Source organism: Micropterus salmoides, unplaced genomic scaffold (genome assembly GCF_014851395.1).
Source record: "Micropterus salmoides isolate LMB-PRFRI ecotype aquatic unplaced genomic scaffold, ASM1485139v1 Ms_hic_scaffold_20, whole genome shotgun sequence".
Lineage (NCBI taxonomy): Eukaryota > Metazoa > Chordata > Actinopteri > Centrarchiformes > Centrarchidae > Micropterus > Micropterus salmoides.
The window spans coordinates 17,426,816-17,441,315 of record NW_024041151.1 but is presented as its reverse complement, the minus strand read 5'-3'; the positions used below and the strand labels follow the sequence as shown (position 1 = coordinate 17,441,315).

General features: G+C 40.1%; 1 protein-coding gene across 1 annotated transcript; it reads right to left on the bottom strand.

Annotated features, from left to right (window-relative positions):
• Window positions 1-332: 332 nt before the first annotated feature.
• mat2aa (methionine adenosyltransferase II, alpha a) lies at window positions 333-12,818 on the bottom strand. The gene is made up of 9 exons (XM_038733255.1): window positions 12,515-12,818; window positions 8,140-8,217; window positions 7,377-7,499; window positions 6,974-7,086; window positions 6,697-6,840; window positions 5,421-5,639; window positions 4,617-4,799; window positions 2,779-2,912; window positions 333-2,670 (listed from the first exon to the last, which is right to left on the bottom strand). The coding sequence occupies exons 1-9, from the start codon at window positions 12,606-12,608 to the stop codon at window positions 2,568-2,570; spliced, it is 1,191 nt and encodes a 396-aa protein (XP_038589183.1). The 5' UTR covers window positions 12,609-12,818; the 3' UTR covers window positions 333-2,567.
• Between the last annotated feature and the right edge of the window lie 1,682 nt (window positions 12,819-14,500).

Sequence of the window (14,500 nt, the reverse complement as noted above, 5' to 3'; positions counted from 1 at the left end):
TTGTCAGTCTAACAAACAGCATAAGATGAATTAAAGTGAGAATGTAAACTACTCTCATGGTTTTGTGTCGCTGAATTTATATTCTGCACCTGGAAGCGTTGATCTTTCCAGCCTCTTTATATGAAGACCTTGCCTTTATGTTTTTCCATTTTTACTTTCCTCCATATGTTTTCATTAGTTCATGCAAGAACATCCATATACAAATAAAATCATTTAACCTATTATTAAGGTCTATAACACTAAGTATGGTTGGATTCAATCTACAGTATGATCTTAACATGTAAATCTGCATTATGATACAACGTAAATAGCCAAAAGCTCAGCCCAGAAGCACAAGTGTTTACAGTGTTTATTTGCAGGGTTTAAAAAAGAAACACCAAATTAGAGTCCTCAGTATGACTTTTTGAAGAGGATTTTGCTTATTTTGGAATAAACTGGGGGGTGTCGGGGGAGGGTCAATAGGTAAGGAGTCAGATAGCTGGGGGCAGGGGATAAGGGCAGTGCAGAAAATGAGAAAAGGCACTTTTACACATTCAGCAACCACATTGACCAACTCCACCTGTAATCATTAAAAATATGATTTAACAGAAGAAAAAAAAATGCTCAGTGCAAACAGGCTGGTTTCTCAGTACAAAACCAACCAACCAATCATTTCCCTCGTCAGACCTAGAGGCTGGAAATGTAAAAAAAAAAATAAAAATAAAAGTCCAAGACATAACATCTCCCACCTGAGTTTTATCTGCAGTACACTCAAGGAACTACAATGTGATGTCAGAGAGGCCAAAGACAAATTATCAGTGTTTTCAGAGAAAAAATATAAAAAAATAAATATAAAATTCAGTTTTATATGCCACCTAGCTACATGCTTGAGCACACTACTGTGCACACAGCTCAGACCAGGTACGGACTGTAGTGATTTTAAAGGGTGAATACCAATCTCACTCAGGCTTACAGGTGGCTTAGCCTCAACTCTGCAACTATATTGTGAGGATACACATCTAGGAGTGAAGTCACGTAGAAAGGTAACTTCAGCACAGCATTAAAGAGGCTTATACGGTTCATTTACAACTTCTTGGGTTAAAATCTAGCCGGGGTCTCTGGTACACATGCTTCCTCAATTTATCTGCATGTCCTGCAAGTAAACTCGCCAACAGTATTTGAAAAAACAAGGAGAGGGGTAAACCTTGACAAACCGGGGGTGATTTAAGTGTACCATTCAGAAAAAATCTGACTTTTGCCAACCATGAGCCATGGTGAAAAGAAGTAATGTTTTTATAAATAATTAAAAGCTTCAGCTACCAGCTCAACATACATTATGGAAATATTGTACATAGAACATTAAAAACAGAGGCCTTTTCCACTTCTGGTAACTATAAGAACCATTGTGCTGTGCAATTCCAGTGAAAGATTCAATATATCTGATCCCATTTCCTTAAGTGAACAAAACTAACTACACTGACAAGGCAAGAACAGTAATACCATGTCTTACATTCACTAAGCTGAAAGTGCGCCGCCTCTTATCTCTTTGTCTGTGGCTCTGCTCTTCATGTTCTTCCATGCCAGTGCAGGTGAGACTGAAGGACCCTAAATGTGTGCGACTGAGTGGACCGACACAGTGTTTCGGTACAAAAACATGTGGCACACATTATTAAGTTGTCCTTTTTTGCTGGTCAAACTGTTGGGTCCCACAATAGTCAAAACGCCATTCTATAAAATATTTCAAGTATGGTGTTGCTGTGGGATAAAGACCCCCTCCCCAGAGGTGACAGAGCTGGGTTTCTCTGTAACTACACCCAGAGTCGGTCTCAGGAAGGGGAAGTACTATACCTCGCCTTTATCTTGGTCAGTAGCAATATATCATCTGGAACACTTAATGACATTTAAACCAATGAAATAAATTACAAAACTTAATGTCATGGTGCAGCCCAACATAACCAAAAAAGTCATTAGCAGCTTCTGACTTCTCTGTAAAACGTCAGAAAAAAATAAATAAAGGCCTGAAGGGACAGCACAAACAAATTTTTTGCAGATTTTACATATCACTCAACAAGTACTTGACCTTATTTATGCCATCAAAACTTCAAAAGAAGGTGGTGTGGGCTTTAAGAGGAATATAAGGGATGTTTCCTTCAACACTAAACTGCTAATCACTTTTAAATCTAAACTGCGGTGAGATTCTGAATTTAAAAGCTGAGAAATTCCACAAATGTCTTACAAAACACCACTGTTACTGGTAAATATCCATATGGTCCTTTTGGAAACAGGCTATAAATATGATTTAAATATATACTGTCAATAATAGTTGGCAGATTTGCAGAGATACAAGTTAACAAAGATCAATAAAAGCTGGCAATTCCGCCAACGGGTCTGTTCAATTTAATATCTTAGAGATGTGTACAATACTAGCAGGTGGAGAAAGACATTTTTTTCCCATTTAGTAGAGGCTGTGGTGATGGAGCTGTGTGTATGACAAGGAAGAGGTGGGAGGAGGAAGGAGGGAGGGTGGTAGACAGACACAGAGGTTTATCTGTGATTACAGCTAAGGCCCTGTGAGAGATTAGAGGTGTTCAGTATTTCAGCTTCTTGGGCACCTCCCATGAAAAGACATCACGACCAAAGTGACCGTAAGCTGCTGTGTGCTGGTAGATGGGCTTCTTCAGGTCAAGATCCCTGAGACAGAAATAAAATGATCATTTATAGAAAACCAAAATTAAAAATTTTAAAAACGTGTATAATGAGATCTTACAAGCTAAAATCTGAAATTAAAATCACGGATACCTCACGATGACTCCAGGACGGAGGTCAAAGTTGTTCTTCACAATGTCCAGTAGCTCCTTCTCATTCTTCTGGGAGGTCCCATAGTGGAAGATGGAGATGGAGAGTGGATGTGCAACTCCAATAGCATAGGATACCTTAAAGAGTTGAGAGACATTTTAAAAAACTAGACTGCCCTAAGTTTTATCAACACTGAATTTTTTTTAAATTTGCATCTGGATTTCTAAACAAAATCAAGTACTGGCATGAACTCGGTAAAAAGGAAATGTGAAAAATGTGATCTGAGTTTTGTAATAAGGACATACTCATTCTCCAAAGGGAGACGTCTTGGAAACACTTCCTTGATATCCTCATTCCCAGGATGAATTAAGAGATTTCTAGGGCTGTCCTGTATGTCATTTTTTCGAAGCTCCGATAGTAATAAACAGCAAATAATCGAAGCTCAACAGTCTCATTACGGGGATGGTTTAGGTACTAGGTATTTGATAGACACAGAACACCAGAAGAAGGATGAATGCCCAAGAAGGTCTGGCGATGACATGAGTGAGGGAGAATGGCGTGGGGGAGAGATAACAGAGTATGTCTGTGTGCTTGTGTGACAGAGAGATTAAGAGAGACAGAGCGCTCAGTTCCTTTTTTAGCATAGGCTAACTAAAACAGCAAGTTATTGTTACCAAACCTATGATTTTAACTTTTTTACGGTTAGGCTAGTAGTCTCAAGTGCAGGACTAAGAGAGGGAGGAGACTGGAGTTAGATAATATAAATATTTACTGCAGGATTGAAGGGATCAGAAATTGAGCCGGGGAAGAGCGAGGCAGACTGGAAGACTATGCGTGCAGAACCGGGTTGGTGGCTGCTGTGCAGAGCAGGGGGATTGTAGCTGAGAGTCCAGACTGAGAGGCTGAGCCAAGAAGGACCAGAGCAGAATCTGGTAAATAGTTCAGCCGGGCGGGGGTCCAGGGAGAGCAGACGGGAGCACTATTTCTGTTAGCGGAACTAAAACACGTTACTATGCAAAATTCGCTTTTATCTTAAATTTTTAGCCTACTTCTTTTACGATAGGCTTAATAGAATTTCTTAAATGAGTTCATCATGTTTGTTTGTTGTTACCTACAGTAACTTTAAAACGTAGGCTATTTTACTGTTCTGATCTGTACTAAAATTAAGCCATTGTAAAAATCAATAAACCCCATAAGTGCCACACTGCAGTTATCATCACTCAATTTAAAATGCTCCCACACAGCTGAGATTTTGTTTTCCCTTTCATGTGTATTGGAGGTTATGTTCACCGCTGTGAGAGGCGGTCAGGCGTGCGAAAAACAAACCACCTCGATATTAAAATCCCAACATTGAAAATCGAATCAATATTTTGGCAACTAAACATTAGCTTATTATCAGCAGTATACATGGTGGCATTAAGTAACACGAAATGTCAGCGCAGAAAAGCCAAATATATGTTTTAGGTCATTTAGAAACAGTGTCTCCCAATTACATAGATTGTCCAAATACTGTAAAAGGACTGAGAACAACTGTAAATTGTCCGTCTCATTGCATCTCTTAGTAATTAGTCTTTAATAACCTAATACACAGCATTCTTATATTATTGTTGTGTATATGAAAATAAGTTAGTGTATTACGTTTGTTTGCTTTAAACAAGTTTCCAGAGCAAGAATTTTCCAATTTTATCAAAACTTGACCACGAAGCTGACCACATTCGCTGCTCTCTGTGAATAGGAAAATACCAACCTTCAAGCCTACAGGTGGTTGAGTCTTTGATACTCTAATATAGACTACAGATAGGCAAGTGTCACTTTAACACTGGGACACACTGTACACCCACCTGTACCATCACACGCCTGCAGAGCCCAGCTTTCACCAGAGATTTGGCCACCCAGCGGGCAGCGTAGGCAGCAGAGCGATCCACCTTTGTGTAGTCCTTCCCAGAAAAAGCTCCGCCTCCGTGGGCACCCCAACCCCCGTAAGTATCAACAATGATTTTACGCCCAGTCACACCAGCATCACCCTGTGGGACAGAACACAGAACTTTGAGGTTTATGTCAGTTTAAAACAAAAACATTTTGCATGATTTTGTTCCGTTTCACCAAATCATCCAAGGTGAGATCAAGGGATTCTAATCCAATAAATGTCTTTTCAGCGAATATCTCCTCACAGTCCACTAGCTGTGGCAGTGTGTGCACTGAAAAAAAAAATCCAGGGTTTGTACACAGCTCTGGCTGACAATACAAAACAAAGTAGCCTGCACCACACCACATGATACGTGATGCGTCAGTGACTTGCCCACAGAGTTCAGCTTTCTTTCTAGTTTGCCAAGACATGCTGTTTTTGTGATGTAAGGTAAAGTAGCAGGAGAATTGAGAGTGAGTATCGCTGTTGGAGGCTGGTATGCGGGCTCTGGGACTGTCTCGCCCTCTCTGCTTGTTAGCTGTGCAACATTGCGATGTCGTAGTTTATGGTATTTGTTATGGAATTGGATTTCTCCAGAATTGCTTACTCCACCTTTAAGAACAGCTACTTATTGTTGTGGGAATGTAAGTTAGCTTCAAGATCTCAAGACGCAATCTAAATTCCTTAAATGTTTGTAAAACTTTATTCTCTTGATGCGACTGTGACGTTCTTGTCTCACCTGCGGTCCTCCAATAACAAAGCGGCCACTGGGCTGCAGGTGGTATATGGTTTCATCGTCGAGGTACCCATCAGGAATCACCGCTTTGACCACCTGCTCTTTCAGACAATGGCACATCTCGTCCAAACTTACACCCTCATCATGTTGCACAGAGACCACAACGGTGTGGACACGCAATGGCACCATGGCGCCTCGATCCTGCTTGTACTGAACAGTCACCTGAGAAAAAAAAGAGAACAAATATTTAAAAAGAGAAATAAAACAGGATGGTAAAGTTTGACTCCCTGGAGGTAAAACAAATCTAAAAAGGAGACCAGACGATTTCACAAGGGCATGTAAGACAGCTTGTAGAAACAAAGCCGGTTTTCCTAAAATGATTCTAAAATGCCTCCAAGCCTAAAGTTGTATCATATTTTATCAGACGACGTCAATGCCTTACTAATGTTAACTTCAATAACTTATTTAGTCTCTCTCTCTCTCTTTCGTTCAAGGGATGGAGGGTGTGGGATTCCCCAGAAGGTAAAAGTAAACATTACCGCAGCCCGAGCGGCGGCAGGGAGCAGGGGGTTTTTAACGGTAGAAATGCGTCAGCGGATGCTGTAATGTTATATGGATCAGATATGCCCAACACTTTGCCCAACACGCAGTTTGTGTTCATATCTTTTTTCTTAAGTTGAAAGGTGATCCAAATAAAATTTGACTGCTTTTGCAGCGTCTCTACGAGGGAGTCCGGTGTGAGACGCTATCTTGGTCTGTTGTTTTGCCCTCCAGGTCACCATGCATGTCACGTGACTGAAAACTATCAATTGCTGTATTGCTTCTAAAGCAAAAAATGCAAATCTGGTTTGAGCTTCTCAAATGTAAGGATTGGAAGGTTTTTTCTGTTTTACATACATCATTGTAAACTGAATAACTGACAAAACAAGCCATCTAATTACATCACTCTGGCCTCTGACAACTTGTAATTGGCATGCTTCATTTTCTGACATCTTATAGCCCATTAAGTAACTATAATATCAACAGATAATCAAAATAAATGTTGATGCAGCTCTAGTAGTAGTAATAGTAGTATTATTTGTAAGTCTACATTAGTACCACTAGTCTCGGTATGCCCTCTTAAAGAAAAAAAAAAAAAAAAAAAAAAAAAAAAAAAAAAAAGCATATTTGGAAAGAAAACATATTTAAATAAAGTATTACAGAAGGTAAAAATAACTTATTGCCATAAATAATACAGATGGGACTGAGTGGAAGTGGAGGTACCGTTTCCTTGTCTAACCTGAGTTTTGGAATCTGGTCGGAGCCACGGCAGCGTTCCATTTCGGCGTAACTCAGCCATCCTGGCATTGAGCTTGTGAGCCAGGATGATAGTGAGGGGCATACACTCCTCAGTCTCATCAGTGGCATATCCAAACATCAGACCCTGCGAGAGGTGCGGTCACAAATCACAGCATGAAAAGGGGTCAGAATAACTTCAAACATAGTTACTGCCACGTTTGGCTCCTGTTACCCAGCTAGGGATCAAACATAGAACATAAATGTATGAAGCCTCCAACCTGGTCACCGGCTCCCACGTCCTCCTCTTTTCGATCCAGGTGAACACCCTGAGCAATGTCAGGGGATTGCTGCTCCAAAGCCACCAGCACATTGCAGGTCTTATAGTCAAAGCCTGTAGAACAAGACAACAGAGCCTCAGTAAAATGATTCAACTGTCAATTATCACCATGACTTCCATCAAATATTCACTTTAAAAGGGGATTGTAAGTTGCCTGTAGGGCAGGAACATCACCTGAGAAAGGTACATAACTTTCAGCCCTGCCTAAACATGTAGCCCAACTGGTTCAAAGACAAATGTGAATAACTGCACAAAGCAAAGCTGTTTATAGATAAGAAAGAGGCTTTAACTGTGTGAATCGCAAAGTGAACTACACTCACAGCTACCAAGTTTCATCACTGTACCTTTGGAGGAGTCGTCGTAGCCTATGTGTTTGATTGTGTCCCTGACAACCTTCTGGTAGTCAACGTTGGCCCTGGAGGTGATCTCCCCCGCCAGCAGGATCATCCCTGTCTTAGTAACAGTCTCTGAGGACAACATGACATGCAGTGTCAGAGGGATGAGTGGAACACTAAGTATAATAGATCATTAAGAAGATCTAGGTGAAAGACAACTGAGCACACAGGTTGTCATACTGTAGCACATAGCATGCCAACAATTCTTAAAATTTGTGGCTAAAATTATTTTAATTCTTAATATTTAAAGATATGCTGATCATGTGTAATGTTAAACTTTGTTACCAGCTAGTGCTGCAACTAATGATTATTTTCACTATTGTCTGTCAATTTTCTCAACTAATGATTAATCATATGGACTGTAAAAAACTGAAAAAAAACAAATGTCCACCACAACATGCTACAGCACAAAGGTGACATCAATAAATTGTGTCCACAGTCCAAACCCCCAAAATATTACTATTATGTTAGACCAAGAAGGGCAGCAAATTCTCACGTTTAAGAACCTGTAACTGTCAAATGTTTGGCATTTTCCTATCCCACACAGCAACCAAAAGATACATTTGAAAACAATTCTCAATAGAGGAAACAAAAGCTGTACTAGAATTGGATGGACCTGTTTTATTTCATGCCTCAGCTTGCACATGCATGTTTGAACAATGAATAATCAGTAAACAACAGCCTCCATGTGTTTTGCAGTCTGAAGACTTACCACATGCTACTTTGGCATCAGGATCCTGTCTGAGATGTGCATCCAACACGGCATCACTGATTTGGTCACAGATCTTATCTATGGGGTAACACAAGCTCTTGTCAAAACACATAAAAACAATTCATGGCAATGCCTAAAGTTTTTCTTATTGGTAAATATGCACACAGGGTACAAGACTTATTACGTGTTGTTACACTATACCAAGCTGAATTTCACCCCACTACAAATAAAAACATGTAGAATTAGTTTATACTGTTGGCTAATGGAGGTGTTGATATTTATTACCGAGCCTGAACATGCACCTGTTTTAATGATACAGCCATTTATCAGAATTGGATTAACAACAGTCTAAATGCCAAAGTATAAGAATTTAAAGGGACAGAAAAAATGGCTGACAGTAGAGTAACAGCTGTCACGAAACAGGTTATGTGGTGTTGAAATTCAGTGAGTGCAAACTAAATATTTCCACAGGAAAGACTTTCCAGAAATGATAACTTGTAGAAGAAATAATTTACAATATAGTCACAGGTGATTTCTTAGTTAGAGTTTAACAGAAGACATAAGATTTTCTAAATCTACGTTTGGAATTTTTTTGCCCAACTTTTCTGGCACCAGTTTGAGAGAAATCTAAACACAACAAAGAAAGGCTTTGTTTAAATCACACATCCACAAAAGGTTCACATGAGGAAACCTTTAACTCACAATATCTGTTGGGGATCTATAAAATGGTACAGATCACTGGCATCTCTAGGTCTGATGATCACTGATGTACCAGTACTGATGACCTCAACTTCACTGAATACATCAGAGATGGGGACTCGAGTTAGAGACTCGGACTCGAGTGCGACTTAAGTCGCACACACAGTGACTTCAGACTCGACCTGAGACTCGTCCTCAAAAGACTTCAGACTCGACTTGGACTCGAGGTGCGGGACTCGTGAACAATGTGTATTTTTTTAGGAAACATCTGATGAGCTTGCTGTTATTCCCTCCCTCCGTTACCTATAACCTGCCTACGTAACACGTAGCATCAGCTGCGCGCGGCCACACGTGAGAGAGGACAACAAACACCGGCAGCTGCTGTGCCATTCATCATAAACTTTGGCTTTTAAACTTCATACAACAAGACCCAAACAAAGAAATACTGAACGCAAATAGGTTAGTAACCTGTGGTGAGTAAACACCACCAGCTCAGCATTGGCCATCTAAAGTTAACTTGCTTCTTGTTACAGCTACGACCTACGAGAGGTTACTCGATTGTCTTTCGTTATGAAATGAATGTTTGAGCGTTTGTTTACGTGCCAAAATTATGGTGGTCGATTAACGTAATTATTTACGTCCCGCTGGCTGCCATCACCGTAATTATTGCTGTTGGTTGGAAAGAGGTTACAGGTTTATTGTTGATCGTGTAGCCTTACAGTTTTATTTAGTTATAATATTACACTGGTTTGAGAGTGTGCAGGGTTTGTTGACTTACAGTAGTTTATAAGTTGTCATTAATTGTAGACGCATTGTACATTAGGCTACACGATTGTGCTCTGTAAGTTAAAAACAGACCGGTTTATTGTTGATTATGCAACGTCACAGTTTTATTTAGTTAACGTTACACTGGGTTTAAGAGTCTGGGGAGTGTTTTGACTTACAGTATTTAATAACCCGTCAATAATTTCATTGCACATTACATGTTTGTGCTCTGTAAATGAAAGACAGGTTACAGTCACAGAATTCCAACCTGGATTGAACGCAGCAGGTGATACAACATTCGTAATAACCATGAGACACACACACACACACACACACACACACACACACACACACTTCAGGACTGGTGTGAGGATTTCAAGGACTGTTTTTGTATGCATACCAAATATTTAGCTCACCCTCTATAAAGGCGATGTGTAAAGGAACACGTTGAAGCACATCATTAGTAGGGGTGGGAGAAAAAAATAAAATACAAAAAAATCGATTCTTAGATGCATCGCGATGCGGACTTGGAAGATTCTGTCTCGATTAACAAATTGATTATCTAAATGTTATTTGATAATGTTGACGGAACGCAAGAGGCGGAACTGGCAGAATTGCAGCGCTCGGACCTTCGTGGCACGCACATAACAGAGAGACCTATGCATGACACAATTTTATATAGCTGCAGTACAGAAGGCTGTAGTTTCAGGACCCCCACAATCCTGAGACAGCAGTTCTAGGACCATAGTTCTTTTGCGACAGAGCCATCTAGTGGACTGGTGGTGGTAATGCACAGCAACACGTAGGAGGTTAACCCTGTCTGCTAGCACGGCCGACATGCGCAGCTGTAGGGTTAACCGGTCGACATGCACATAATCAATATCTTAAGTTTAGGCACACACTCTGTGATGGTTGAGGTAATGATAATTGGCTACGGGGGGCTGTCGAGAGTAACATAGCAAGCTAGCCAGCCAGCCCGCTCAAGTATATCCAGCTGCAGCCCGCAGATCTGACGGAAGTTGAACGTCCAAATATGGTTTGTCCCAGAAGCCACCAAGCAAAAAACCTGATGACGTTGCTCACGTACAGTATAGATCCTAATGCAAACAGTTTTATTCTTTAAAGACCAACAACAGAACTTTAAATACACTTCTGAGAAGTTTTTAGGCGAGAAATCAACTGTGTAGATTTAAAATACTGTAGCGGCAGTTTCACGAAAATTGACAGAATAAAAAATGTGTTTAAATGTTTTCGGAGTTGAGAAGCTCATTTTGGTGTCACACCTGTCCTAGGATTGTGGTCCTGAAACTGCAGCCTCTGGTACTGCAGCTACTTGTTACTCATTATGATGGTGCTGTTTGCAAAGTGGAGGAAGAGAGAAAATAGCGAGGGATGAAGAAGAAAGTGTCCAAAGTGTTATGATTATTATTATTATTATTAAGATTATTTCAAGTTAAATTAAAACAACTCTGTAATTTTACAGTCCGTCCACCCTAACACGAAACTTATGTCACCTGCCAACAGCACGAGGACACCTGATCAGAAAGAACCTGGTGTTCTGCCAGCGGACCACAGCCAAGGTAACAGTAACAGCAACTTTAGCATTTAACTGAAATCATGATTGATTGTTGAGTAGAAGCACAGCCAAAGTAAGCCGCAGTCCTCAGCTGTAAATGTCCACAGGTGCATTTGTTTTTCTCCGCCTGGTTGGGCCCAGAGACTGTATGGTTGGGCCATGAGTCTGGGTTGTAACGTCACACTCATCAGTTAACTGGGTGTCGGGGAGCTGCACCTTAGGATGACTTGTATAGCACTGGGGTGATGTTTGTGTTGGTAAAGCAGTTGTCTGGTTGTTGGTCTGTTAGTGTTTCTGGTCTGATGTTTGCTGTATGACACACTATGAATTTCCTAAAAGACTAATAAAACCTGTTACTGTGGGGGTAGGGGGGAGCGCCGCCGTCGCCAAGCTAAAGTACTTCTTACACGACGCATCGATGAATCGTTGAAATAATCTATAGAAGCTTCGAGTACTAAAATCATTGTTAGCTGCAGCCCCACTTAAAATATATATAAACTTGTAATAACAGAGTGAAAAAAAATTGAATACCCCTTGCGGGATTAATAAAGCATATCTTCTTCATATGGTACACTTGTCAAATGAGTGTTTGACTGTATCCACTGTCTGCAGTTTAATAGACGATATTAAAAGTCTCATTATATATATATTATATATATATATATATATATATATATATATATATATATATATAGTTACAGTCTATGGGTCTGCCAAAGTAAAGAGAGATTTTTTTTCTCTCGGACAGAGAATAACAAACCTGCTGCCCCTCCACGTTGTCTCATGTAGTTAGGTGACAATGTTATGATGCAACACCGTATGGTAGCTAAAGTTTAGCTATCCTGTCTGACTCAACAGTAAATACAAAAAATACATTAACGTTAGCAGTGCTTATGGTTCTCTATTGTTAGCTTTTGTCGACAGAATACCCCCAAATGGCGTGGTAAATTCATGTAACGTTAAGCAACCCGTGTGGACCTACATGTGACTGACAGACACAGACAGTCCTAACCACGGGGATGTTAGCTTCAGCAGCTAGCCGCCGTGTTGTTAGCAAAAGTAACTCTGTAAAACTGGATTACCCTACATTAGGCCTGTTGTTCTTTCTGGGACGTGGGTTGTCTGAATTACATGCAGCTATGCCCATTTTACATCACATGGAGCCATTTTAATGGTGTTGACAGAGGTACAGAGAGGATGAACAGGGTGCTTAGTGGGCAGAGACCAGCCAACAACAACACGCCTCAAAACCTTGTTTGAGAGGCTAGCGGGTTAATTATTATGGTTACAATGGGAAACTACCTCGCAGTAAGGCAGTTATAAATTAAAACTCACCGGGGTGTCCTTCTCCGACTGATTCAGACGTGAAGAGGAAGCAGTCCTCATCAATGTGCGAGTTGTTATGGAAACCGTCCTGATGGCCGTTCATTTTTTTAATCAATTGACACAATTAGCTAACAGGCTAGCTAGCTGTTCAGATGCCTCCAGAAGATGCTGCTTGTAGCGTTGAGAGGCCGGGCAGGGTTTAAAGTCTTTACCTCGGTCTCCTGCTCTCACACACACGCGCGACGTGGCCGCACTGCTTTTTGACACGGTGAAGTGAGGAGCAGATCGGACTGCTTTATTTAGCTACTCTACTTCTTCCGACTCTTCAAGTCATTTGTCTGCTGGCCAATGTTGTTGTTGAGCACAGACCATGTGGTGCAAGTGGGTGTGTTGTAATTAAGACCGAAAATTAAATCGTAGCCGGTTAAAAAAAAATCAGGTGACCGGCTCCTACAGACTGCATTTAATTGTAAAGTCAACAAAAAGCATGCCTATTTTACTCATAATCATATGTTGGGGCCTTCAATATGTCTAAATTTAAGGACATTTAGAGTCTTTAAATATTTTTTTTACATAATTTAACAATCTTTAGAGACATGAAATGGTCAAAGTATTTAAATTATCTGAGAGTTTTCTAGAGGACTGAAGAGGTAAAAAATATCTATAATAATGACACATATTTTCAGGATTTTTATGAGTGAAAGTATCCTTTCAATAATTGTAAGAATTGCATGGATTGTCTAGTATTTCACTTACCCTGATTGGTTTGTAGAGACCGGAACATGTGAAAGTAGACTACTTCACTCATTTGAGGGATTGCTACGCTCAAGAGGAGAAACCAACTAGTATTCTACATATTTTAAGGATAAAGGTCTTAAGGTTAAAGGTCTGAAGAGGTAAGAGTATCAAGTATTTTGCCTATTTTTAGAGGCCTGGGGAGATATCATTTCACATGAAAAATCTTCTTTCCTTATCCCTCTATTCATCTGGTCAAATTTACCTCTGGTCCCAACCCCCAGTTTGAGAGCCACAGACTTATATCATTAAAACATAATCTCCTCCACTGCCAAACTTAATGGGAATGTAACATGTTTCTGCTCAATATGTGGAGAGATAAAGCACACTGAATGGCAGCTGTTTTGAGTGGATCTGTAATGATGATTGAGTGACTTCGGGGGATCAGATGCCTTATTTTTGGGTGCCGATCAGATAAAATTTATTACTGAGTGGATGACTCAAATCTGTGTGTGCAGTTTGGTTTGCCCTTTTTGTTGTTTCCATTTGAAGTGAAGAGCATCAATGATCTCATGTTGGACATTCTATTTTCCATCTGATGCTGTCCTGTATCAAATCATACTTTACAGACCCAATATGTCACTTATGTATTATGTGCACAGTAGGCTATATACACACCAATGTACAATTCTTCTTGACCGTTTGAAGTAGTGTTTGTCCAATAAACAGTATTATAACAGAAAGTTTACTTTCTGTTTGTTCTTGTTTTATTTGCACACTCACACAGTTACACAAAACTGTTTTCCTTGAAGCAAAACATACACATTAGCCAAACATACCCTCAACTCTATAGATTAAGGCCTGTATTCACAAAGCTGCTAAGAATAAGATCATTGATCCAAGATTACTGTTCAAGTTACATGGTCACATGTAAATCTCAGACTGACTGAGGTGGTTTAAATGCTCTCGTTTTTTGGATACATTTGCTAAAATTTTATGAATACAGACCAAGAACTATAGAGCTGTAATTGTAAACCATTGTGTGGTCGAAAATACACGTTTCACACATTTTATTTATGTTTTAACACACAGGCCTACACAATGCAACACACACATACACACAAACACACTCTCTGTCTTGTGAACAATGATACCATCAATACTTCTGGTCCAGGGTTCTTATTTTGATACGAGACTGCTTACATGGATCCATATTGCTGTCAATAATAACTGGTCACATCCATCACAGGTTTTCTCTGA